Below are 27,111 nucleotides of genomic sequence, written 5' to 3' on the forward strand. Positions count from 1 at the left end.
CTAACAATAATTATATTTCCAACATTTGCAGAGATTTACTACATGTGTGGGATAAGTATATAAAAGTAAATAGCTACTTCTTGATCCGTCACCAGCACTGACACAACCCATCTATCTGTCTTAAGACTTCTCTCCACATAATCACTGCATGTGAGGACATTGTAAATCAGATCAAGGTTGGGCAAAGACGCGCCTAGACTATTGACAGTTCCATGTTACCCACAGGTGTCTGTCAAATGTTAAATCAGAGGTGTTTGTCTGAGAACTCCACTGTCGTCACAAGATACCTCTGTGGTGGGAATATTACAGCCCCTATCCTACACTGCAAAAAAAAAAAAAAAAATCCAGGTACTTCACAGGATGCGACCGTGACTTCAGGCTGTGCTGGGTAGGACAAAGCAACAGTCATTGCACCCGCATTTGCTTAGGGCACAACGAAGTAGACTACTTCTGCAAGTAAATAAATATCTGGTTTCATATGTCTATGAATGATAAGACGTGACATATATTGGGGTCTGTAGACAGATATGAATATTGAAACTTACGCATGCTACTCATTTTCGCCATTTCATCGTTAATGAGCTCATTTTCAAACCAGTCGTCCAATCTACAATGATCATGTTGTATTACTGACATACATTTTGCATCCTAAGTCATTTCTTACCACGTGATCTGTTTAATATTGCTGAAGCTATTAGCACTCTGGCCGCACCTGGAGCAGTGGAGTCTGCAGAACAGAAAAGAAAAATGTGTTACAAGCACGACATCTCGTGGTGGTAGAAAAATAGGTTGAGACCATAAAATAGCTGTCATGTCAAGATTTTTTTTGTTTTGTTTCGTGTAGGCTATGTGATCAAACTTCCAACATGAAAATATCCAGCAGTGCGTTGTGCGCTTGTCCTGTGTCTTGCTTTGGAGGACGCACAGTTTCCAATCTGCTCATTTACTGACTAAAAATAATGTGATAGTGCCACCTTGTGGATGTCATTCCATCTCCTTGAATTGAAGAACGAACGATTGAAAAAAGGCTATGCAAGCTCCTTGTTTCTTGCTGTTTTTTAATTGCGTATTGGTAACTGTGTCTAATAATAACAAGTGTATGTTAAATGAGGTAATGTTTTTTTTATTTTATTTTTATTTGCTCTTAAAAAAACTTAGGCTATCAAAACTTGCTGGATGACATCTACCCGTCATTGTTAAAGGTGACTGGATATTCTATTGTTTTCTTTAGATGATGCACAGACCTGTTACATAACGCAACTTGCCACAGGAATCTTTCCACCCTCAAGAAGTAGGCTTCACATGCATATGCATATGAGATTGCCCAGTGATTTCTAACGTTTTTGTAGAAAAGGGGTTTTGAGCTACATATATGTATGGAGTCGTTTTTAACGTTGTCAACTCTTTGGTTTAGTGGTGGTGAAATTTAATCACTATGTAATCTATTGACCTGCTTAGTACTCTAAAGACCGGCAGGTGACGATCTATATCCAGTTGCGGCTTGGTTCTTGTAGGTTTTATGGACCTATTGGCTTGGATGTATCACCCAAGTTATGCTGCTACTTTTTATTCCAACGTTTACTCGAAGAAGTCGTGGCTGTCGAAATGCTTGAGCAGCCAAACATACTTCGGGTAACTTTGCGCATTCCGCAAACGAGCTGCGTGCTGACTTGGTTAATAATAGTCCGTATGTCAAACCAGAGCTATTGAAAGTGGGGGGGCGTGTCAGGACGTTCCCATTGGATCCAACGCTGATCCCAAAAGTGTTGAGGTTTTTCATGAGGCATGAGGGGGAGGAGAGAGTAAAGTTCTGATGGATATCAAAAATAAACCGCGTATGTTTAAGAAGGGCAAGACTGTATAAATACCGCCGTCACGACCAGTCATCGCTAATACCGTGGGCTGTAAGGGTGTTCTTTAGTTTTTAACTTTTCTTCTTCAGTTAACGTTAACAGCCTGTTGAGAAATTTTGCAGTTGTTCTCAAACGGATAGTGTTGGTAGTTTTGGTATACTTTTTTGTTTGACTTGTAGCCTACTTACAAGCTGAAATTGTTCATCCCCAAATACGTTACAGTCCTTATTGTATGTAGCCCCTGAGGCTGCACAGTGTTTATTACACAGCGGATTTATTTGCCGTATATGGTATTGTCTTTTTAGTGCCGTTTCAGCTGAAGCATTTTACCCTGTCTATCTAGCATATCATGGGTTATTTTATGCATATTGTCTTCTTCACGTTATCGTTTACCGGCGTTGCGCTTGGTGAAGTAGTTGAGTCGGAGGAGATAATACCTGTCAGACTGAGTATCAGAAATGCTGAGCAGCCTTGGACTTCATTGGGACGGAGCGTAGAGCGGCTTAGTTTCCTATTAAACGCATTTGGTAACAAATTCACTATTCATTTAAATCCGGACAGCAACTTTGTCGCACCAACACTTAATGTTCAGCACGTTAACTCGAAGCATCTCTCTGCCCTGCTTAATGGCACCAAACCTGAGGATATCTTCGAAGGTGACAGCGAGTCGTTGGAGATTGGACAAGACTTTAGAGATTGTTTTTACTCGGGAACCGTTAACAACAATCAAGAATCTGTTGTGGCTGTCAGTTTGTGCCACGGCATCCAAGGATCATTTGTAACGAATGGCGATGAATACTTCATTCAACCCAAAGAGCATCGTAATGAGACCAGCGAAAGGTCATTTTCGCAGGTGCACGTCATTAAAAGGAGAGTTTTCCCTGTCTCAAAAGACGCTATAAAGACTTTGTATGATCATATTGGAGCTGTCAAACCGCTTGTGTCCAACAGTAGGCCCACTTCGTCCCATGGAAAGACGGATGCCAAGGTCACACAAAGACAGAAACGTTTTGTATCCTCTGCCAGGTACATCGAAACCCTGGTGGTAGCTGACTCCACCATGACAAGTTTCTACGGGGATGAAATCAAGGTAACTTACAAGTCTCTATTTTACTCCATATATAACTAGGCATAGGTAATATAGATGAAAATATTACCTTTACCTTTTATGGTATTGACTAGCTCAAGATGATATGGCTAAAAGGACCTTTTCAATTTGGTGACATACAGGTGTTCGTTTAATAGCCTAAACTGGCAAAAATTTAGCACGGCAAATCCATAAATCCTGCGTTGTATAGCCTAACTTTACGTTTGGGCAATAATGATGTTAATTAAAAGACTGGACAAGATTAGATGACTTGGCAACCACATTATTTGCCCACCCGGTTTGTGGTAAACAGTTATTTTCACAGACTGTCTTTTGCGCCCAGTATTAGTTCAGTGTCATTACTATAAAGTACAGTAGTTTCCACTACCACTACTTTCCGAGAAACAATTAATTTTGGAGGATGTGTGGGAGGCGGGGCGGGAACGGAGCCGAGAAATTCAAACCTTCAAGCTGAATCGCGTCGTGCATTATCTCAGTTCTGACGCGTATTCTTCTGAGCTGTGCGCGAGGTGAAGCCACCGTGGCAAGTACCGTAAGGCATGTTTCTGAGTCTAAAAGGTCTCACGAAGACAACGAAAGTACTTGACTACTTCCAGTATAAACATCTCGCATAAACATTTAAATGCTGCTCTCCATTAATGCTCTTCAAAGCATAAACAGACCCCTTTCATTATTCTGGTCAGTGAAAGAAGAGGAGCACTACGCCTAACAAGCACAGGGGTTTTGCTTTGGAACGGATTCTTTTATAGATACATATGCATTGCTTGAAGGCGTGGTCATGAAACCCGTCTATGGATCCAAGTACATGCTCATAATAAACAAGATATTTTCCCTAAAATATTCCATGGAACTTTTTTGCTTTCAATTTTTTTTTCAATAGAAAACTGCCCAACACATATAAAAAATGTAAAATATTTCTGGATCAAAAGTGCTCTTAAGTGTTCTCAGGATTTTTTTGGAAGGAAAATCAAGCAATATGGTGTGATATATGAACACATGCTTCTCATGGTTTTGTCAGATTGTATTAATAAGGAGCCTGTATACTACACATAGCGTTTTTCCTGTAATAGGGCCCCAATAGGTCCTTGCAAGACATGAAATAGACTTGCTGGCACAAAAACCTTGAGTTTTAGTTAGCACCATCTGGATGTTAAGGGATGCCAAGAGGAGTTTGTTTTCAAGCGCCTTCCACCCATTTTATTGATGGAAAGAAAAACAAAAATGTTTAAATATTTCTGTCCCCATAGGCTCTGGGATTTGTTTTGAGCGTTGCTTTTAAGGTTTCACATAGACAATAACTATCCTAGTTTTACCCCATGTATATAAACATAACCCACTGCACTGGTGGTCAACACTTCCAAACTTGCAATTAGAAACGTGGATTTCTCACAATGACTGATGAGAGAGCACCTCAGCAACATTTGATGATTTCATTTGCTTACTGTCATAAATATTCTGCTCCCTCCCCAAGGACAGAGCATATTTTCCATAAAGATTTTATCCACAATTCAAATATGAACCGTTTGTTTAACAGTTTGTGATTTTTACTGTTTCAACTGAAATAACTGCTGTCGTCTGTGTCCATTCCAAAGCACCAACCATGTGCTGACAATACCTTGGCTATAGGACACTTGGCTGCTGGACTTATTTTGTACTAACTGGGTGAAAGTGTAAAGGAATAGATTATAGGCCATCATCTCTTTCTTTCCTTGAGAAATGTCCACACCTTCCTCAGAGAGCTTGGGTCAATCACAGAGATGATATTCTTTGTAAAGGATACACTGTGAAATTCTGACACATATGCTTAAATGAAATTCTAAAGAGATGCCAAATCGAATGAATGGAACGAATGAAACGCGCTGAATGCATCTTTAAGTGTTGGACATGTTTACCGGTAACTGGCCCAGCTCTAGATCTGCGTGTGGCTCACCTGCGTGTGGCTCGTCATCTCCCAGACAGCTGTGGGATCTTACTCCCTGACCGTCTGTTCCCGTTCCCCATTACAGCACTACCTCCTGACCATGATGGCCATGGCTGCCCAGATCTACACCCACCCCAGTCTGAAGAACGCAGTGAGCCTGGTTGTGGTGAGGATGTTTCTGGTTGAGGATGAAGAGGAAGGCCCAGAGGTGTCCAGGAATGGAGGCGTTGCCCTGCGCAGCTTCTGCAACTGGCAACAGCTGTTCAACCCAACCAGCCAGAGGCACCCTCAGCATTATGACACAGCCATCCTCTTCACCAGAATGGTACATTTGTTACTTTCGTGGTTTAAGATGTAGAAATCTACTGAAATATACTGTAGGGATCTACCGAAAACAGGTAGACTGTTAAGCCAAGGTTTTGATTTGATAGGTTTGTGTTTTAGAGTAGCCTACTTTGTCCTTTAGTGTGAAGACATGCATGCAAGACATGCAAGAAAAAACAACATTCTTTCTTATCCCCTTAAGAATGAAATACGGTAGAAACAATCAAAACAAACAAAACAAGAATGAGAATACAAACACGAGGTCCATTCTTAGTTCAGGTATTGCTTGTTAAACCCCATGTGGTATCAATGTGTGTGTTTGTGCTTGTCAGTCTAGTATTGCTGGTGGTCCTTGACTTATACAGTGAGACTTAGATATCTTTAACATACGTTGATTTTTTAACTTAGGCATGTAAAGGGCTGTGAAGTCTTGGACTGGACGCTGTGGAGATCTGAGAGTTAAATTTCCTCTCTCTCTTTAAGTCTACAGTCTGCCATGTATTTGCTTCATTTTATGATGGAAACACTGACAAATATGTTTTGCTGGCAAGAGCTTGCACGGGAAAAAAAGCCGTCTGTCTGGAACAAATGGAGCGATGTCTGGATATCAGTGTCCCCCTCTCCTCCCCACTCTAACCCTTTCCTCCTCTCTGTGTGTGTCTCCCCTCTCTCTCACTCTCTCTGTCTGTCTGTCTCTCCCTCACACATTCTCTCCCACTTGCTCTCACCTCCAGGATATTTGCGGAAACAAGTGTGACACCCTCGGGGTCGCCGATATAGGCACCATGTGTGACCCCAAAAGAAGCTGCTCTGTTATCGAGGACAATGGCCTTCAGGCTGCCTTCACAGTGGCCCACGAGCTCGGTATGTGTGCCCTGTGTTCCTGCGGCCAGCCAGTCTATGTCAACTATGACAACTCAAACTGTGCATCTCTGCCAGAGAGATCTAATTTCGGCTCCTGCATACAAAATGTGCGTTTAACCCCCCTCCCAGTGCTCTTGAAACTTCAGGACTTATCCTGCATTCAAACACTGTCACATTGTCACATTTAAACTGACGCGTCACTGAGGGTTTTGTTGAGTGATCCAAACAATCTGAACTAACAGCCGTTGAAAGAATGATACTATGTAAACAAAGAGTTACATAAGGATCAACATGGCAAGGCACGCTGAGATAAAACAGGATAACATTATACCACTATAAATAAATCTGGTATCATGTAGTTATACTAAGCAGTGGGCACTTGTTCTTGGAAAGCTGCTCTTCAGGACACTTTGACGGTCTGTCTAAAAGACCTGTCATGTCAGAATGGCTCCCTTACTTTAAATAAGGCTCTCCTCAATTGTATGTAAAACTCTATATTGACTCACTCTGCAGGCCCTTAGTGGGTAGCACTGCAAGACATATAGACTCTTGCATGGAACACTACATGGAATGGAAGTGGAATATGGGATGGTTGTTACACTTGAGAGAGTATTAATTCTCTCCTGTGCCCTTTTTGTTCTAAGGGCACGTTCTCAGCATGCCACACGATGATTCCAGGAACTGTGAGAAGTGGTTCGGGCAGCTTGACGGACACCACATGATGGCCCCAAAGTTTGTCCACCTCAACAAAACTTTTCCATGGTCACCTTGCAGCGCTCAATATATCACCGAATTCTTTGACAATGGACATGGTAAGGACTGGGATTCACTGTGTCAACACATTGTTACCTTGTGTCTATATTTGCCATAGGGACACACGCTGAAGGTAAAATGTGATGCTGGAAATAGGGTTGTCACATGGATTTGTTTGGTGCTTGTGAGTGAGTGAGGGTGTGTCTTTTACTGGCAGATGGGTTTCCTTCTGCTAACATGGGGTTTTCAGTTTTCATTTGGTTTTGGCACCAAGGACAGAATATTTCCGAAAGAACTCAAAGAAAAAAAAGTCATAACTGTCAACATTTTTTTAAGGCTCGTGTCCTAGAATGTCAGTCTGTCATCATGTAGTGAATGGAAACCTGCCATAGTGTTCAGTGTCGTTTTGGACTGGGCAGCACAACGTCTCTGTATAATGTAACCATTTTTATTTTCTTACCCTTGCATTTGTTTCCCACTCTCCTCTCTTTTTTACAATGCCCTGTCTGCCTTAACTTACTCCCTTACCACTAATAACTGGGTTTAAAGCCACACTGTGTAATTTTGCTGAGAGTGTCAAAACTAACAACCATTGCAAAGTAAACTGCTCGGTCCCACCGCAGCAACACCACCCCCACCACCCCACCCCCGAGTCAGGTTAGCGGGAATCCAGCGGGAGGCATCAGGTGGAGAAATACCACAGATTGTTAGTAGAAGGCATTTCAGGTTCGCTACCACAAGCAGAGCCCGAATTCAGCTCTTAAGGGCGTACTGACATTACATCCACATCCCTATCCAAGCTGAAAAAGGGAAGACAGAGCTAGACTTGCAGTGCAGAATAGCAGACGTATCTCCTTCACTTGTTGATTTATATTGTCGATATTTCAGTCTACACTCTGGCTTGCGCTCGCTCTCTACTCCTCTGACTCATCTGCTGTGAGTCACGCATTCCAGCTTTAACAACTGTTTTCCCTCACAGAGAAATCGAGTGTAGCCAAGCACATGTTGTCTTAACCAGACTGAATATTGCCACAGGTACATAGTGAACTAGTTGTACAACAGGTCCCTCTTATTTTCTTGCCGTTCTTCAAGTAGTGTGTTGTCCTTGTGCTCCTGCATACATAATGGAGTTTGCAGAGGGCTAACCTACATTGCCACAGCGATATAATGTATTTCCACAGACAAAAGAGTTACGTTACTATCCGTGAATTAAAGGCTTTTGTTCCTTATGCAGCCACTAATTAGAGAGCTCTGACTATGCCTGCTGTAATTACAGTGATTCCCGCAAATGAAGGTTTAGATTTGAAAGGATCATGCTTTGCTTTGTTTGCAAGTGAACTTTATTTGTTTGTATTCTCAGTGTATAAGCCATGTTTCAGCAGAGTCATCATATTTTATGCTGTGCCTCTGGCTGTTTCAACATGCATCTGTCTGTCTGCCTGTCTGACTGTGTCCATTCACGTGCCACTCCAGGTGACTGTTTGCTGGATCCTCCTGAGCAGACGCTCCCCCTGCCAGCTGAGCCCCCGGGTCACGTATACGGGCTGGATCGGCAGTGTCAGCAAGTCTTCGGCGAGGACTTTGGCCACTGCCCAGATGCCCAGGAGGTCTGCTCCCAGCTGTGGTGCCGCGAGGAGGGTCAGCAGCAGTGCACCACCCGTAACGGAAGCCTCCCCTGGGCCGACGGGACCCCCTGCGGAGGGGAGGATGGACTGTGTCTCCGCGGCGACTGCGTGAACAAGACGGAGGAGAGGCTTGAGGTAGGTATGCGTGCCTGACTGTCTGCCTGCCTGCCTTGCCTGAGTCACCGCGACCTGATTTATCACAATGCTTACCTGTCAGAGCAGACGCATTTCAGAAATGATGCCCAAAAATGTCTTTGTAGAGATTTATTGCCGCAATCCTTTTTTGAGGCTGTATAGTCACTCTCTCCACCTCTGTACCCCACTTCAACAATCTTGGGCTTGCCCTGACAGATGTGTCTCACCGCACTGTTTTGAAGCATAGAGAGTCCTTCCCCTTGTCAGTGTATTGACATTTTCATATTCTGAACCCCCCTCCCCCACCCCCCCACCCCTCATACACACACACGTTCCTTTTTGGCTCCCTGCTGCCCTCAACAGAGTATCTTAATATAATTGATCTACTTTAAATTCTGATCCCAGATGCCAGACTGACTGCAGCTGGTGCAAGTACATTTGGAGGAGCTCTTTTTTAAAGGCGGATTATTTTTGGAGAAGCCATTTAAAAAGAAGTCACATTGTATTCAGTAAAGCCCCCTTTAAAAAGAGAGATTATATTTGGTGCGGCCCGTTAAAAACTCGCTTGTGATCCCAGACGGCTTGGCTGTCAGAAGACCTGTCTCGGCCAGCTCATAAAGAAAGCCCCTCAGAAAAGAAATGTGTTATTTCTGCACATGCCTTGAGCACCAGGCCTAGAAGGGGGTTATGGCCGGGCGGCTGTAACACGTGTGTCAGGCCAGAAGTGGAAACATGCCAGCACAGTGACACAGGAGTGTAGCATAGCGTAGTACTCAGCATTTATATTAGATAACCAATCATATTTCATAACCAATATAAATGGTTACAGTAGATAGAAAGATAGATAGATAGATAGAAAGATAGGTAGATAGATATACATACATATATTACATATTAACTGATTAGTTATTTTGTTGGTTCATTGATTGATTGAATGAATTAATGAATAATTGGCTGGTTGGTTAACTGATTGGTTGATTGATCAAATTTGTCAAACAGACCACACATGCAGCCTAAGCATTCCCAGTGTAGCCTTCTGTTTGAGACATAATTCGTCCGTGTGCTGCAGGTGCCCGTGGACGGAGGGTGGGGTGAGTGGGGCCCGTGGGGTCCCTGCTCTCTGAGCTGTGGTGGGGGTGTCGAGTTCTCCCGCCGCGAGTGCACCAATCCAGAGCCTCAACACGGAGGAGCCTACTGCATGGGCCAAAGAGTGAAATACCAATCCTGCAACATTCAGGCCTGCCAGCAGGATCACGGTAACTTTTTCCATTTCTCTTACTTGATGTAGGAATTTAATAAGACAAGTTTATTCACTAGAGAGGTCTGTAATTTAGCTAAGTGTTAACACAAAATTACTGCTACTCCTGGACTCTTGAGTTATAAATGTACAGAGAGAGAGGTTGGAGGCAATGACATTTTAATCATAATCTGTCACCTGTGGTGCTGCTAAATATCCATGACACTAACAGAAAATTTAAATGTTGCAACATCGCTTTTTCACTGGAAAAAATGTAAATGTAAGTGCTTCACCCCATATAGGGAAAAGCTTCAGAGAGGAGCAATGTGAGAGGTATAATACCAACCGGTATTTGGATATGAATGGGAACATCAAGCAATGGATTCCAAAATACGCTGGCGTGTCCCCGCGCGACAGATGTAAGCTTTTCTGCAGAGCCAAGGGGAGCAGTGAATTCAAAGTCTTTGAACCAAAGGTACACCCTACTTTCAGCTTTTCAGAAAGAGCCTACGTCACCAACGTTTCTGCTGACACTATTCTAACCTTGTCCATACGTCAGTGTGAAATACAATATCTTTTATTACCGCTTGTTTAGGTCATAGATGGCACCACCTGTGGCCCAGACACCACATCCATCTGTGTCCAGGGCCAGTGCATTAAGGCTGGCTGCGACCAGGTCATTGGCTCCAATCTAAGATTTGACAAGTGCGGGATCTGTGGTGGTGATGGCTCATCCTGTCGGAAAATCACAGGAGCGCTGAATAAAGCCACGTAAGCATGAATAACATATTAACAGATGTGGATTATATGCTTATATAATACTGACATAATGGTCTTAGACACACTACATATTATTTATGGTTATAATTACAAGCAAAAAGGTGTAATTAGGACTAAAGGTGAAGATCTTCTTGCACTTTATTTTCATAGATACGGTTACAATGATGTTGTAACCATTCCCTCTGGGGCAACCAACATCGACATCAAACAGCGTAGCCACCGTGGAATCAAACATGATGGCAACTATTTGGCTATAAAGAAAGAGGACGGCCAGTACATCCTGAACGGCAACTTCTCCGTCTCGACGTCCGAGCAGTACATCTCGGTCCCTGGAGCTGTGCTCCGCTACAGTGGCTCCTCGACCACGCTTGAGCGCATCCTGAGCTTCCAGAAGCTTCAGCAGGCCATCACGGTGCAAGTCCTGTCCACGGCGGGAGACGAGTCTCCCCCAAGAATCAAGTACACCTTCTTCCTCCCCAGAGACGTTCCCTTCGCCAAGCCGCCCAGCTCAGACCGTGTGTCCCCGCATGCTCTCCTGCCCTTTGGGGGCGATGAGTGGGTCCTGGGCGAGTGGTCCGAGTGCTCCAAGACCTGCGGCTCAGGCTGGTCACGCAGGAGCGTGGAGTGCAAGGACGGGGTGGGATCCCTGTCCTACTTCTGTGACATGGACCTGCGGCCAGCCGACATCCGGCCCTGCGGGGACCTGCCGTGTCCCGTGTGGCAGATGGGCCCGTGGTCAGCCTGCTCGCGGACATGCGGGCCTGGAGAACGCCGCAGAAGCGTCCTCTGCCTGGACTATACTGGGAAGGCGGTAGACCCTGGGTTGTGTAATCCAGACAAGAGGCCAGAGGCTGTCTCGGGAGAGTGCTTTTACCAGGACTGCTGAGGCTGTGTATGGGACTGTGTGTGTGAGAGAGGGACGGGCCTGATAGATGCGCGATCCATAGCAAATGTAGTGAACAAACTTCTTCCCTTTTCCTTAACCATCTGACCTTGTTGCACAGATCAGCTGGGAAGCTTTAGCGTAGAAAGGGAATGGAGAGGTTACTTATCAAAAGTAGCCAGGATTTCCATTCTGGTCCTAGAAATGTTGCCTATATCAACGATTAACTTAACTTCATTTGTTGATCATTTCTTTGATGTCGCCTTGTTATTATAACCACTATTGAAGTTTCTCCCTCCCCTAGAGATCTACCTCAAATGATATAGGCTACCAGTTTAATACTCTCTTTAATGGTTGTTGGTAGAAGATACTGTCTATATTTATCCTTTCAACAAAGGAGCATAACCCTTGCAAAACAAACATACATACATATACAAACAAACAAACAAACAAACAAACAGAAATCCTGCTGAGACTCCGCTGGGCTGGTTGAGTACCTCTAATCCACAAAGCATCGTCTCCTGGGTTAGTTTAATCACTCCACACTGAACAGGATCAAGGCTCGGTGGCTGCCTAAAAGCTGACAAAACACTATTTATTTTCATTGATCTTTGCAGAAAAAAGATCTAAATACTTATTGTGAAGAGTCCAAACAATGATGACGACCACTTTTTTGTAAACAAGGGAAAAAATGTATATCTGATTGATATGTAATCATGTCAGTGAATGTTGAGTAATCATGCTAGTGAATAATTACATACTCTGATCAGATAAAGCCAGAAACTGTATGTACATTAATAGGAGCTACCGCAGAGAAAGCTGGTTAATCAAACTTGCAGAATCTTGAACATTTCACTAATTCAGGAACACTGGATCATCTTTTGGGATACAACAATACTCCTCCGTTGAACAGAGATATTGTTATACTACACACATAACACAAAGCTATTTAGTAGGGTTAAGCTGATTTATGTATTAATTCATTTGCAAGTTTTTTTTTTTTATCATACCATGATCTGAGGTAACGATTACCAGATCACAGAACATGACTTTTCTGGAGAAAAGGAAGGCCTAGTTTGGTTATCTTTTCGTATTGTAAAGAAAAAAGTCAAAAAGAATTTCCATGTTAGCACGAACAATGTGTGTATTTCTACTGTTTGGGTTGATCCTTATAGTAATGTAATTCACGCATGATAGCCTACTTCAAACAATTAAGATACAGCAATTTCTTTTTTGTTTTACTTACCCCATAGACAGAGTTTCTTGTATAGGCCTAACTCTAACACAGTTAGACAGTTAGAGTTGTGTGCAACCAGGAGGGTACAGTCACCCTTGACTTGTAGATAAATATTTAATGAGAGAAAAGGACTTAGTTCTACCATTGTGTTGAATGATGATGTAGAAACCATGATTAACTATGAAAAGTAGGCTAAGCATTGAGACAGCATCACTATGGCATTTAATGTTGGGGATGAAACAAGACTGACCTATATATCTTTTATATGTGAGTGTTATGGCATTCCAGGTGCGCAAATTGGGAGATTTTTGTTATATATGTAGATCTGAAACGAAAGCATTCTATCCCTTCAATGAAGGTCTGTACAATGCTATTGTTATAGCTTCCTTTTAAGCTATTTATTTTTTTTCTACCTTCGGACATCTGTTTGTTACATTTTTCTTGATGCTGCTGTCTATCCAGAATTGTTGAAAGTGAGATCATAAATTAAAAATAAGTCTCGACTGAGATATTTTTTCAACTTCTTTTATCGAAATTGTCACAAATATTTGGCATTCTTCACTGTCAATAATAATAATAATAATAAAAATGGTTTAATACCTCATGGACTATCTTTATTGCTGTGGTCTCTCAGCCTATGTGTACACATACGCTTGTAATGGATCTCTCTTAATCACAATTCACTATACTTTTGTGTTGTTCTCTTAATAAACACAAAATAAAATGTATATCCTTTTTTAAAGGACTGCACCAAAGATAGGATTATGCTAATAGAAAAAATGTGAAGGAAAGATTGTTGTCAGTATTGAGCGCGTGGCATTCTGGGATAGAAAAACAAACCGCTGAATTTGCAGCCCACTGGCTTCCCGCTGATGGGATGAAAAAGCTGCAATATCAACAGATAAAGAAATGTGTTTTACTTTTTTTATAGTCTTTTACATGGCATGGTCTCTATAGACCATTAAAAGCGAACGTGTGCATGATATGCTTGGATGAATTAAGCAGAATGTTATTAGAAGCACACGGTGAGACTTGCAAGCTAGCTAGCGTTAGCTCCTCAGCTATCCATTAGTTTTTTTATCGGAGCTGTTAGCACATATGCCCGCTACGAACTGGATTGTTATTCGCCTCAACTCCAGATATTCTTTCCTTCGTTCTGCTTTGTTCGGTAAGCTCGCATTTCCCTATTTCTACTGTGAGAATATTATATCTTGACTTGTAACAAAAATACTTGCGTGTATCATTGGTAATGAGCTAACTAGCGGGTAGCTAGCCAGACCACTGGCTAGCAAATTAGGTATGATACCAGCTAAGTTGGCGTTGACGATACTGAGCGCTGCTGCTAATGGATCCGATTAAATAGATCGAATGTTATTGTCGACTGTCCGTGCTGTTGTGTAGTCATTATATCTTAAGATGTTTTACAACTGACCAAGATCCAAATGATCTTGGTCAGTCCGAATGCGTTTGGTTAAGTTAGCTGATTAAGATAGACCCGCTGATTTAACTCCTGTTTGGAACTCGTGTTTGCATTTGAGAGGAGACAACATTAAATGTTTCCAGTTCTCGAGTTTTGTGGACAGCTAGCTAGCTTGTTCGGTCATACACTTTCATTTTATTGATGAAGGGCAATACAATTGCGTCATCGCTTTGGTAAGTGTGGGTTTGTATTGTCAACTTCAACCAACTCAAATGTCAGACGTTAGCTAGCATAGCCAACGTTCGTAAACCTGCAAACAAAACATAGCCCATAGCGTACTCATGTGGAGAGTCACGCCCCCTTTGCAATCTTCCATTGAAAACAATCTAGGAAATCTGATGGAATATGTCGTATCTTCAGTAGATACTATTTCTTTAATTCATCTGTGATGTTGATACCATTACCATCAACGAAGTATCATTCCAGCTGTCAAAATACGGCTCGATCACACTGCCTTATCCCTAGAATCCTTGGGTTGAAGGGTTTGCAAAAAAACATTTTACAAGGCGATTCCTTTGTCAGTCCGTAATTTTACTGACTTGTATTAGTAGACTACAACCTCCACGATGTTGAAGGTAGACGTTCAGTAATAAAATGTTGCCTTAACTTGCATTGTAGGTCTGTAGGCCTATTAATATTATGCCAAGACACCGACCCTGATTGTAGCCTATCTCAGGTGCATTGGGTGCACTTTCAGTGAAACCTCTTGCGTGTGTTCCTTCTTGCATAAATGGCCTTCATACTCATAGGGTCTATATGCTGTAAATGCAGTTGGTCACAATAAATAATATATAGTGAGTAGGTTGCATGCCTGAGATTAGTCTGAATTCTATTTTTGCTTTTAGATCAGCTTTTATTTTTAAATACCATTTATGCCAGGCCAGGTACAGTACAGTAATGCAGTGCAAGAACATTAATGTACATGATGACATAAATGTATGCTTGTTATTCTCAAATGAAATACAGTAATAGCAGTGATACTCAGATGGTGAAGTCCAAATCTGTGGAAGCCATATTGCTGAGCCCCATGTCCCCAGTGACCACTGGAAAAGGATATCCATACAAAATAAATATTGTGTAAAAATAAATATCATTGTTAAGCATAGAAATAAAGATCACCGTGTCATGTTTCAGAACTCAATAACATGCTCTGCTCTTCTTTAGCAATCTTAATAGTTTCAATGTGTCACCAATATGTCTGACTTTATATACAGTCAATTATACAAAGATAATTACTTAGTGTACATCACCATTAAGGAGTCATTCTAGAGTGGAATGCTATGACATGAGAGCAATATTTCAAATGATAAATCGTCTACACTTGCTTAAAGGTGAAATACCACACAATTTTTTGTCAAATTCAGGGAATTTTTCCTCTCAGTCCTCTCGTCGCCTGTTAAGTGTTTGAACATTAAGTTGTTCAAGCATAGTTCTGGATCTGTAAAGGAGATACAAACATTGTGGCTCAGACTGAACCATAGTCTCAGCCAATCTCCACAGTGTTTCAGGGTCAAGGAAGGGAGGGGTATAACTTGATTGGCTGCTGAACTCGCATATCAGCAACTATTCACTGTACTGAAGTCAAATCGCAGACTGTATAAAGTGCTGCTCTTAGGTAGTTGCTCTACTCCCCTATGTGGTCATGCTGGCCAAGATTAGTAATACTGGGTTCCCACTCTAAGTCAAATGTAAAATTCCATGACTTTTCCCTGACAAAAAAACTTGAATTTTCATGACCTACTAAATGAATAGTACAATATACCATCCAATGATTTCAGAGCAGTCGCGTAGCGTTCAAGGATCTTGTAGAATCTTGAGTGGGAGATGAATAAATGGGCATTGAATAAACAAAGTTGGGCTACTCAAGCAAGCAGTAAAGCGAATAACCAGATATACACCAATTCCGCGTGGAAACTGTATTAATGTATTTTGGCAAGTAAATTTTAAACTGCTACAACTAAATTCCCTGATATTCTATGGCTTTGCCCCAAACTTAATTCCCTGACTTTCCATGTCTGGAATAGACTTTCCAAAATTCCATGATATTCCAGAAATTCCATGACCCGTAGGAGCCCTGTTAATATAAATGTCAGAGCCTAAAACAGGTATACGAGAGAACCCAAAATAGGTACATGAGAGCTTGTGTACGCCATCGTTATTGCAAGTTGCAACTGAATTGCAGTGTTATGAAAGTGAAACAATAATCACCATCTAATTAAAGGTTATGCTAGCACTTGTTATGACACATGGTTAGTTTCCAGTCAAGGTAACACTTTCAGATTTTTTTACTTGAATTTTACAAATAAAAATGTGTGATTTTTTTCTTAGTCATTCCATTGATTGTTGGTTTTGAATAATTTGAATGATATAGCAATACTTCCAAAAGGCTTAGTGTGACACCTACTAGTCCGACTCCAGCTGAATAGGGAAGGGAGCATATCTGCTTCATTCTTTTACAACATGGATTTAATACCAAGAAGTAGCCTGCCATTAGAGAGACAAAGACCCTAACTGCTCAACTGAACACTCCTCCATCTGTCTCCGAAGACCTATAAAGCTTTTGCCATTAAGGAATGGACTATAGACTTCTGCACATCTCAGAAATATTATTTTCCAAAGTATTTGGCGAATCACTCTGGATTGGAATGAGTTTGTTTCTGAAATGTACAAGGTGTCTCATAGTGGTAAACTTTAAAGTGCATGGGTCAGGTAGTGTTATCCTTTTTGTAAAAAAAAAAACAGACAGAGAGAGATTCTGACAGACCCCTAAGCACACCACTATGCCTGAATTTAGACAAGTGTGCTGCTGATTTCTCGCAGTCTGTCATGTGAATCCAGGCAATGCTATGTAAATTCCCAGCAGATGTTGTGTGAGAGACTTTGTTTGGACTCGAGAGAATTACAGAGCCGAATGCTGCGAGTGTTTCAGGACTTAGTCATACTTCAGCAAAACTATCATATGAATTCCAGCCGAGGGTTCAGTTACAGTAACCGTCCATATAGACGATCAGATTTGATGAGTAATACTATGAACTCAGTGTTCCCAAGGACATATTTACACTGGTTTTCGCTTCAATTTAACCATTATAGAGCTGCTTTTGTACAACCATATAATATATAATATAACCTAAACATTAATAGGTAAAGTCTGCCATAGATTTTCGTCCACCATACTATTGTCATAGCACATTTACCAATGTCTCATTTCTTTCAGATTACTGAGCGATCCGAGTCAGTTTTTCACAGTAACTCTTCTCCCCACTCTCTTCTCCTCTGTCAGCAACACTGGCCAGCTGTATCTTTTTGTGAGACCAGCAGACGACATAACCATGTTCATCAAACTTTTTTTTTTTTTTTATTGTTGGCATGCTTGTAAGAGTATTGACTGACATATCCTCATCATTTAGGGCAGAATCCAGCAAACATGACAGAGAATTTAAGAGAAATTTGGAAGTGCAGTGTTTTTTTGTAGCCTAATATTTTAGAACAGAAACCACAAAGTGAACTTTAAATGACATGAAGCCAGAAAGCTATAAAGGCAGTTTTTTTTACAAATGGCCACAAGATATATGTCTTGTGTACACTTGCACAATTAGGTAGTGATTATACTGTGAACTCATATCCTTTCTGTAATGATGCACAGGCTCCAGCTTGTCACTGATAAGGTGTATTTATGTTTTTGTAGGATCACTGCCCATTTTCTCCGGTCTGAAATATGGGTATTAAGACCTTTACCCACAATTCCCCCAATCACAGTCAGGAGTTACTGGATAAGTTGAACGTCCTGCGAAGCGAGGGTCATTTCTGCGATGTCACCATCCGCGTCCAGGGCCAGCTTTTCCTGGCTCACAAAGTGGTCCTGGCCTGCTGCAGCGACTTCCTGCGGGCCAAGCTGACTGGGAAGGCCGGCGACGATGACCGTCGGGGGGAGGAGGAGAGGCCCGTCCTCGACCTGCACCATGTGACGGTGGCGGGCTTCGCGCCCCTCCTGGAGTATGCCTACACCTCCACGCTGTCCATTAGCACTGAGAACATCATCGACGTGCTCGCGGCCGCCAGCTACATGCAGATGTTCGCCGTGGCCAACACCTGCTCGGAGTTCATGAAGTCCAGCATCCTGTGGAACCCCTCGTCCGCGGGAGCCAGCGGCGGGGCTTCGGGGCCCGGCCAGGACCGACCCGGGCCCCAGGAGGCCCCCGAAGGCCAGGCTGGGGGGTGCCTGCTGGCGCCGCTGGACGCGCTGTCGCCCTCGCCCGTGTCCTCCGAGTGCAGCATGGTGGAGCGGAACATTCCGGTGTGCCGCGAGTCGCGTCGCAAGCGCAAGGGCTTCGCCAGCCCCCAGCCGGCATCGTCCTCCTCGCCGCAAGTCCCCAACCCGTCGCCCTCGTCGTCCTCCTTCCCCGAGAGCTCGGCCCCGGCCGTCGACCCGACGCTGGCGTTCACCTGGACATACCCGTTCGGCATCGACCGGCGCTTCGCCGCGGAGAAAGCCAAGCTGGCCGAGGGGCTGCTAGAGTCGTCGTCCGGTGCCGGGCCCGACCCAAACTCCCGGGCGCTGGTGGAGTACCTGGCCTGTGAGGGGGCGCGCAGCATGGGCATGGCAGGCACGGACAGCACTGGCGGCGGGGAGGAGGAAGAGGAGGAGGGCGTGCGGGTGAAGGTGGAGCGTCTGAGCGACGAGGAAGTGCATGAGGAGGCCTCACACCACCCGGTCAGCGCCTCCCACAGCTCACTCAGCGACCAGCAAACCGTCCCGGGCAGTGAGCACAACCAGGAGGACCTCCTTATCAGCCCCCAGTCATCATCAATAGGTACACACACACACAATTCTTTATTTGAATCCAGCAATCACATAAGGATTCAAATATTTTCACACACACACACACACACACACACACATACTTTCAACAGCCTTCATTATTTGAACATCATCATATCTGAAGCTCACCTACTTTACAGTCTGTCAGTATGTAGATAGTGGCACCTCTAGTGAAATAAAACCCACAGCCACAGTTCATGTACTGGTCATTCTCCATAACGGTAGACGTGCTCCAGCATCAAAATTGGAAGGTCAAGTCTGGAACAATGACCTCATAGTTTTTCATTTTGATTTCAAAGTCATGTGCTGGAGAAATACAGAGCCAAGACAACAAAAACTGTCATGTCCAAGCGCGTGTGCCCATATAAACGAGTGTATGAAGCAGGCATTCCACCTTACTTATAGTATTAAGGAAATTAAATTGGATTTACATTTTCGGTGCACATGCAGGAGTGGAGACACTGGTTGCCCCGGCGCCCAGGACAAAATATTTCCAGTTGTCTCAACTCATCATAAGCATAAGTTGTGTGTTGGACAACTAGGAAAATGAGACACGTTAATTTCCCCACCCCATTCCTTTAATCCTTCCGCCCCGTCTCCTCTTTTTAGTAATGTATTCTTTGAAAGGAAATATTTCTGGTAAAAATTACTATTAGTCAATGACAAATGTTTTGTTGTTAATGCTCCATTGAAAGTGTAGCCGCCAGAGTGGAAAGAGCTGTTTAATTGGGGATCTGAAACTATTTTCCATTTAAATGATCTGAAATAGTGGTGTATTTAGCATACCTCATTTGAGTTATAAAAAGTGTCGTAATGTCAGTGGAGGTCAGTCCAGTGTCCCACACGACGGCATCGTTGCTGAAAACAAATGGTGCGAAATATTAGTTACTTTATGTCATCAAGTCCAGCACCAGGATTAGACTCCAGCCAAATGCTAGCCTACACGGTCACATGTTTCAATTTCATATTAGAAGGAGAACCTCAGATATAGTACATATGAAGCAGAATATCTCCAAAAGATGGCCGAGCACGTTAGTTGTCCAGCAGACAACCATATGAATTCAGTGTTTGTACGCCTGTGGAATGTAAACTTGGCCGATGTATTTTAAACTTACTGGAACAGGGTTAGTCAATGTGCACCCTTTCCTCCGCTGCGACTTGCAGATGCTCAGGACGGCTTTTCTCTCTCTCTCGCTCTCTCTCTCTCTCTCTCTCTCTCTCTCTCTCTCTCTTCTTTCTCTCTCTCTCTCTCTCTCTCTCTCTCTCTCTCTCTCTCTCTCTCTCTGCAGGCTCCATAGACGAGGGAGTCACAGAGGGCCTGCAGTCCATTCAGGGGACGCCCAACACCACGGGTCACATGGAGGAGGACGAGAGGCAAGACGTTTTACTTAACTTTTTTTTTTTTTTTTTTTTACAGAGTGTCCTTTTACAACGTCTCGCTTTTATAGTTTCACGAAAAGGACCCCTCCGAGGAGAGTCATATTTTTTTTTTCATTGTTCCTGTTTCCATCCTTTCCTCACTTATACAATGTCCATAAAGAGTGGAAGCTAATGTGATATTGTCGTGGCTTTTTTAGAGGGCAGACCCGACTGCCAACAGGCCAGAAGCTTTTTGGCCCGTATGCTGGAAACTTCTTGGATCTCGGGTTTCGTGTTGGAATAATGGCAAAAAAATGAATTGTCATGATGCAAAACAAAAGGGGTGGAAGAAATGCCGCGGTCATCTAAGCCAGTGTAGCAGTTGCTTCTCTTCTGACCGTTTTTGAATGCATGATTGAAACCTTGCTGATCTTTGCTGGATTAAGATAGGACACAGTAAAAATGAAGAGATTATGCTGTGTGAAATCAAACCAGGCGAACACAGTAGAATACCAATTTAGGTAAACAAGCTCCAGTTTGTTCTTGAAGAAACTATAACAAGTGGGCTGAGGGATGTGAGGCCTCTCGCCTGCTAGTTGTTGTTCCGTCCTTTTCGGAGAAGCACATCTGTTTGATGTCATTTCCCGTAACATGACACAGCGTTGGTTGTTATTTGTGTCCCCAGGCTGGAGAACGTCCAGTACCCGTACCATCTCTACATCAGCCCGTCTAACCGGCCCGGCATCAAGGGGCCGGCGCGGCCCTTCCAGTGCCCCACATGCGGGGTCCGATTCACCCGCATCCAGAACCTCAAACAGCACATGCTCATCCACTCTGGTGAGGACTTTACTGCTGATATGCTCCAACTACTGTCTGTATTCCATTCCCTGCATTCTGCATCAGCTCTCTCTTTGTTGCCCCAGTGTCTGTCTCTAGGTCATTGGGTGTTGTCAGTCTGCATCAGACAGTATGTCTGTCAGAATTACTGAAAAAGTCTGTTGTAGTAGCAATGACCATCCTCCATATACTCTACATTTCCTTCAGGATGGATAAAGTATCTAGCTATCTATCCACTCAAGTATGTCATTTTGAGTTTGCCTGCTTGCCTGGAAGCCCCCCCCCCCCCTTCTCTTCAGAGTTTTGTCTATGACGACATTCTGACTCCCACATGACACTGGACTCTGCTTCTCTCTCTCTCTCTCTGCCTCTGTCTTTCTGCCTCTCTCTCTCTCTCCTCTCTCCACTTCCATTTTCTTCGACAGGCATTAAACCCTTCCAGTGTGACCGCTGCGGGAAAAAGTTCACGCGGGCCTACTCCCTAAAGATGCATCGGCTGAAGCACGAAGGTAAACGCTGTTTCCGGTGCCAGATCTGTAGCGCCACTTTCACTTCCTTCGGTGAATATAAGCACCACATGAGGGTCTCCCGCCACATCATCCGCAAGCCTCGGATTTACGAGTGCAAAACATGCGGCGCCATGTTTACCAACTCCGGCAATTTAATCGTACACCTGAGGAGTCTCAACCATGAGGCGTCAGAGCTAGCAAACTACTTCCAGACCAGGTGAGGCTTTTGGCAAGCAGGGGCACAATAAAAAGAAAGCACCTTTATGAAAAGATGCATTAACACTGAGGGAACACACGTCACACACACACCACCACCCCCTCCTCCCCATTTAGAACAGCCATGCATGTTAAAAATTATGTACTTAAATAAAGTCTTGAAGTTTAAAAAATAAAAATAAAAAGTCAGTTGTTGCTACAACGCTTGTGCCAGAAACTTAGTTGTAAACATGCTAAAAAGGAAACATGTTGTTCCCAAATGCAATAAAATTACAAAAGACAGTCGTTCATGGTGGCGCAACATCTGGATGGCTCTTATCTGGATTTGTTTTACTTGCCAAAGGCGCACTTTTATCTGCATATGTTACAGCTGCACATTAATTGGCTAAGTAATGCTGTCTGGGCTTTCTTCTAAGAAATGTCTTTTTTTAGCAATGGCTTTTTTAAATACCAGGAAAAATGATGCTTCTGTTTATACTATGCAAACCATATCCAAGTTACTTATTTATTCTTGTTGAACTAAGCAAGCTGTGATCCAATCTGATTTGTCCATTGTATATCTTGGGTATCACATTGTTGTTTTTTTTAATAACATTGGTTTCACTTTTTTGGCTTATACCTCATTTAGTGGGTAGAATATCAAAAATAGATACCAAACATTACCTCAGACTGGCTAGTCTGATTTTACATTGATTCAGCTGTAAGGTCATCACTGTAGCATTTCTTGACGACATTGAACCACCCTCTGTTGTAGAGCAACCGCAGACACCTTGAAATAGTGTCGTTAGCGTAGCCGTAGGCATGCGTAGCTCGTGGAGCCTCACTCTTCAGCCACGCTACAGAGCTCCCCTCTCGTCTGGCCTCCACGACCCGTCTGAGTCCAGCAAAAACAAACACCGGTGGGGCCGGTGCTCACAAATGCAGGGGGAATGAGGCAATGTGTTGGCCCTGGCTCCATTTAAAAAAAAAAAACACGAAACCCGCGCCGCACGACCTGCGGACGTGCGCTGGCAGGCAGTCAGGGGCGCCACTTTCTGCGTCCCGATACTCGTGTGTGTGTGTGTGTGTCTCCGCTCAGATAACGAGGAACAGCCGCCGCTGTCGGTCCCCTGCTGGCGCCCGAGCCAGGTGGGCTCTGCCGTCTGGCACTAGCCATCATGCAGCAGCGCAGCCACGCGCCCGTGATGTTCCTATAGCCCCATCCTTTTAATAAGCAAACACATAAAACATACCTGGAGGGGGAAACCTCAGCAGATGTGTGTGTGTATATATATGTGTGTGTGTGTGTGTTTTCAATTCTACACAAGTGGGTTTTTTTTCCATACCATTAGCATTGGCCAAGCTTGCTTTTATAAGCGTTTTCTCCTCTTTCAGGGTTGAGTAGAGAGTGAAGGGAGGTGCAGGGAGTGTTTTTCCTGACAGGTATGTGGCGCGGTGAGATGATTGTGTGTGGTGTGCTCTCTCTCTCTTTCCCTCCCTCCCTCCCTCCTTCCCTCATTCTTCCTCACGCTGCCCCAGTGAGTTCCTCCTCCCCGAGTACCTGAGCCAGATGCAGGAGGAGTCGCTGGGCCACTTTGAGATGACGGACCAGGCGTTTGAAGGCGGCGGCGGCAGCTCTTCCTCTTCCTCTGTCCAGATGCCTGTCATATCTCAGGTGTCCTCCACCCAGAACTGCGACCTCCATCCCTCCATGGCCCCGCCCGAGGCCCCGGCGTCCCACGGAGGTCAGGGGCGTGGGGCGGCAGCAGGGGGGGAGGTGGTGGTGCTGTCGGACGAGCCAAAGACCAGCGTGGCCATCCACTCTCCGGAGGTCCTGGAGGAAGAGGAGGAGGAGGATGGAGAGCGGGAGGAACGCACAAAGAAAACAGCACTTGTGTCCATTACCATTGAATAAGATGTGATGCTCCCATATCCACCTGTGTAGAATACATAAGAGCCCCCTTTTGAGTCACAGTACAAGAGTGCATCCTGGATAGTGATCGTGTTGGGGCCTGGCAGTCATACACCATTTTTGTTTGTTTCTTTTATAATTACTTTTTTTTGCAGTGATTAACGTGGCTTGGTGTAATGGTCATTGGTATTGTGGTTGCATAGGAAATGACTGATTAACACATTTTACATAGGATCCCCTGCAGTACATATTCCAAGTGCACACTGGATTGTGATTCTCTTTGGAGCTGGCCACCTTAAGCATATTCCCATGCATCAAAAGCTCTAGTCTTTGTTGCTCTGTGACAGAATAGATGGTGAACATACCCTGAGATATCCTTCCCCTTGCAATTGTTGTCAACATTTGACTTTTTGCTGACTGTCTTGTGAAACTGTTTTTACTTTTTGTGGGGATTGATACACAATGATTATTGTGAGAACATTTTGTGATTTGCATTGTTTTTTAGTTTTTAAGAAATGCGTTTGTCAGATCTTTCTTTTTCAGTCTGGATGTGTTAAAGCGCCTTACCCAGTCCTGTACAGAAAAAAACTGTATTGTGAATCCATTATGTGATGGATGCAGATTGGCTTATGTCCTTTGTTACTTTGAGGGCTTTGCTTTGGTAGATAATGTAGCTTGGCCAAAATAAGGGACTGTACCACTGAGCAGGGCTATGACATGTCCCCATCCCACTTCAACCCCTTTCCTTAATAACAGGACTCTTTCCAATAACGTCTCAATAGGTTTCGTTTTGAAACAATTCAACTATAGACAATCTCCATGTGGTTGATTGAGTCAAACAATCATGCAGACTTTGTGGTGTTCACAAAGAAAATTGTCATGTAGAGGCATATTGGATTTGGATGAGAGCTGTGACACAGTTTTAAGCCTTTGTGGAAACCATTAAATTAATGCATTTTTGCAGAGCTGTATGTGATTTCATGCGAAACTGAGGTAGTGGAAGTGCAGGCCTTCAGGTCCTGGTTAGCTGTCACTAGTGTCTTATTTTTGAAGTGGAAAAACTATAATCTCATCCTGCTGTCCAGCTGAGAAGCATTGCATGACTGACTTTGTGATACCTGCTTCTCTTGACGCACACACTGAAGCAGTTAGAACAGTGGAATCACTCCCAACTGTACGCTCATTTAAAATTGAAAATCCCAACTTTTTTTTTTTTGACTGAATAAAAATGAAATAAAAAAAGAGCGGTAATTTGGCAGCAGTCACAGCTAACCTGGACTGAGAGGGGTTTCTATTGGCCCTGGGTGTGCTGCAGCTTCTGCTGCACAAAACCCTGTGTATCCCAATCACACTTGGATGCAGTTCCACACTGGGATTGTTAAGGTGTGTGGACATGGTCAGTCTTGAATGTTACATGTGGAAAGATACAGCAGAAGTGAAGTATATAACCATATTTCCAATTTGCAAGTTTCTTAAAGACTATCTGTGCCATTCTTTTATTTGTGCCTATTCCTAGCTCCCATTAAGTCCTGTTTACTCAATTAGGAATGCAAGGATGCAATGTTTTTGGTCATGTGAGAAAGCTTTTATATATGTAAAATCCTTTAGCATTTACTTGACTTCTTTAGATATTTAATATACATATCTTTGTGTCTACCATTTGCACAGGGCAATCATTGTTAAATGCTGCTTAGTTATAATGTGATATTTTTTAATGTGATGTTTTCCAATATTTCAAGAAAAAAACAATTTCTCCCATTGTGCAATACAGTTGTTATACAGTGTACATGTTTTGGAACATCATGTAAAAAAAAGAATGTATTGTTGGTTGTTCGAAATAATGAGCAATATGAAAGTGAAAGTTGTGAATATTCGAGTTGGTTGGCACTTCCTTTGTTAAAAGTTATTTGTGGTTGGAGGAGGCTGTCATAATGAACTAAAATGTGACATTTCTTCGGTTAGTTTTCGTTTTGCGCTTTTGTGTCTGCACTTTGAACAGAAGCTACAGGTGCAGAGGGTTTCCTGCAGTGCGAGGGGGATCGGGGAGCCCTTCCTCTGATGTCAGCGGTTTTAATATCCCTCACTGTACTGTACCGTACCGCATCCTGTATGGTACACTAAGCTCTATGCCTGAGAACTCTGCCTGTGAGATAGTATGAACGCCCTATTTTTATTAGTAGTAATGTGAATTGCGTGGTCGGTGCAGTTACGTCTGTCATTTTTAGCTTCTGGTGACGCACTCTATAAGGTTTCAAATATTGCAAATATCACTGTCCCAGACCTCACTGTGGTACTGGCATGTTTTCCCACCCAAACATATTAAAAATACCGGGAAAGAATACAGAAAAAAAATCAATATAGCATGGTTTACTTTCTTGGCTGTTTTGTCAGATATGTGCAACTACGTTTTTGTATACAGTAGTGCATCTCTGTAAAATGCTTAAAAGCAAGAGGAAATGGTATTCAGATGTCATGACACATTTTGGTCTGTTTTTTGTATTTGTCATCTTTCAAGTATAGAACTTTGTATATTTCTATTATCAATGTGAGTTTCAATAGTCGATGGATTTGAGCCTTACATCATACTATTCGCTTTGTGACAATGTCTTTAAAGTGTTCCTGTATAGTTTTATTTTCTAAAACCTGTTTTTATTTGTAACTTGTGCCTTTGGATATTGAATCGGTAGTGCATTTTAATAGTCATGAACATCCATTGCTATGATTCATATCACAACTACAAATGCTGGTAGTGCTCTGATGTAGCTTGTAACCTAAAGTATTTTTGAAGTGCTAAACTATATTTTGTTTGTGTGCATTTTTATTTTAATATCTAAAAATGTGGTGACTGTTTTTTGTAACTTTCCAATGGTTTTCATCTTGAGTTACTGTGCCAGTGTGTTATACTGAACCATGTTTTGTATAGACAATGTTTTGATTGAAAGTAAAGTCATGAATAATCTTACCATTGGCCTCAGAATACCAATCATTTGCAACTGACATAGTGGCACAGAATCGGGTGCCAGTGAGGGCTTAAAGGTGCAGTTAGCGATTGTACATGATTTCAAGCCCATAACATTTTTTGTCACATTCTGCAATCATCTCCTCACGATCCGCTAGCTGCCCATTCAGTGAGTACACTGTAAAAAAAAAATCAGTTTCTGTAGGCAGCCCAGGCTCCGAAAGCTGGAAACAAACAAAGTTGGGGCAGCCTGTCCCCCGCAACATTTGGTCCTTGGTTAAAATATAATGTACGTTGTTTTGGACATAAGCGTCTGCTAAC

General features: G+C 43.1%; 2 protein-coding genes across 4 annotated transcripts; both read left to right on the forward strand.

Annotated features, from left to right (window-relative positions):
• Positions 1-1,859: 1,859 nt before the first annotated feature.
• adamts8a (ADAM metallopeptidase with thrombospondin type 1 motif, 8a) lies at positions 1,860-13,280 on the forward strand. The gene is made up of 9 exons (XM_042092348.1): positions 1,860-2,943; positions 4,968-5,207; positions 5,941-6,070; positions 6,715-6,882; positions 8,297-8,583; positions 9,653-9,839; positions 10,123-10,295; positions 10,416-10,591; positions 10,751-13,280. The coding sequence occupies exons 1-9, from the start codon at positions 2,203-2,205 to the stop codon at positions 11,484-11,486; spliced, it is 2,838 nt and encodes a 945-aa protein (XP_041948282.1). The 5' UTR covers positions 1,860-2,202; the 3' UTR covers positions 11,487-13,280.
• Positions 13,281-13,555: 275 nt separating this feature from the next.
• Positions 13,556-26,793, forward strand: zbtb44 (zinc finger and BTB domain containing 44). Of its 3 annotated transcripts, none has more exons than XM_042092732.1 (6): positions 13,556-13,888; positions 17,886-19,011; positions 20,309-20,393; positions 21,064-21,215; positions 21,641-21,941; positions 23,459-26,793. In XM_042092732.1, exons 2-6 carry the CDS (start codon positions 17,916-17,918, stop codon positions 23,832-23,834), a joined length of 2,010 nt encoding a protein of 669 aa, XP_041948666.1. In that variant the 5' UTR covers positions 13,556-13,888; positions 17,886-17,915; the 3' UTR covers positions 23,835-26,793. The 3 variants fall into 3 exon arrangements, with proteins under 3 accessions (XP_041948666.1, XP_041948668.1, XP_041948667.1); XM_042092734.1 differs by having other exon boundaries at positions 21,641-21,724; positions 23,459-23,625; XM_042092733.1 differs by lacking the exon at positions 13,556-13,888 and adding an exon at positions 16,905-17,572.
• The last annotated feature ends 318 nt before the right edge of the window (positions 26,794-27,111 follow it).

The sequence above is a fragment of the Alosa sapidissima genome, chromosome 5 (genome assembly GCF_018492685.1).
Source record: "Alosa sapidissima isolate fAloSap1 chromosome 5, fAloSap1.pri, whole genome shotgun sequence".
Classification (NCBI taxonomy): domain Eukaryota; kingdom Metazoa; phylum Chordata; class Actinopteri; order Clupeiformes; family Clupeidae; genus Alosa; species Alosa sapidissima.

Bases quoted from the DNA above. Each gene is read 5' to 3' on its own strand.
- adamts8a (XM_042092348.1), top strand. From the start codon at position 2,203: ATGGGTTATTTTATGCATATTGTCTTCTTCACGTTATCGTTTACCGGC. The intron at 2,944-4,967 runs GTAACTTACAAG...TCCCCATTACAG, and splicing joins TCTACGGGGATGAAATCAAG to CACTACCTCCTGACCATGAT. The intron at 10,592-10,750 runs GTAAGCATGAAT...TTATTTTCATAG, and splicing joins GGAGCGCTGAATAAAGCCAC to ATACGGTTACAATGATGTTG.
- zbtb44 (XM_042092732.1), top strand. From the start codon at position 17,916: ATGGGTATTAAGACCTTTACCCACAATTCCCCCAATCACAGTCAGGAG. The intron at 21,216-21,640 runs GTGAGGACTTTA...TTTCTTCGACAG, and splicing joins GCACATGCTCATCCACTCTG to GCATTAAACCCTTCCAGTGT. The intron at 21,942-23,458 runs GTGAGGCTTTTG...ACGCTGCCCCAG, and splicing joins GCAAACTACTTCCAGACCAG to TGAGTTCCTCCTCCCCGAGT.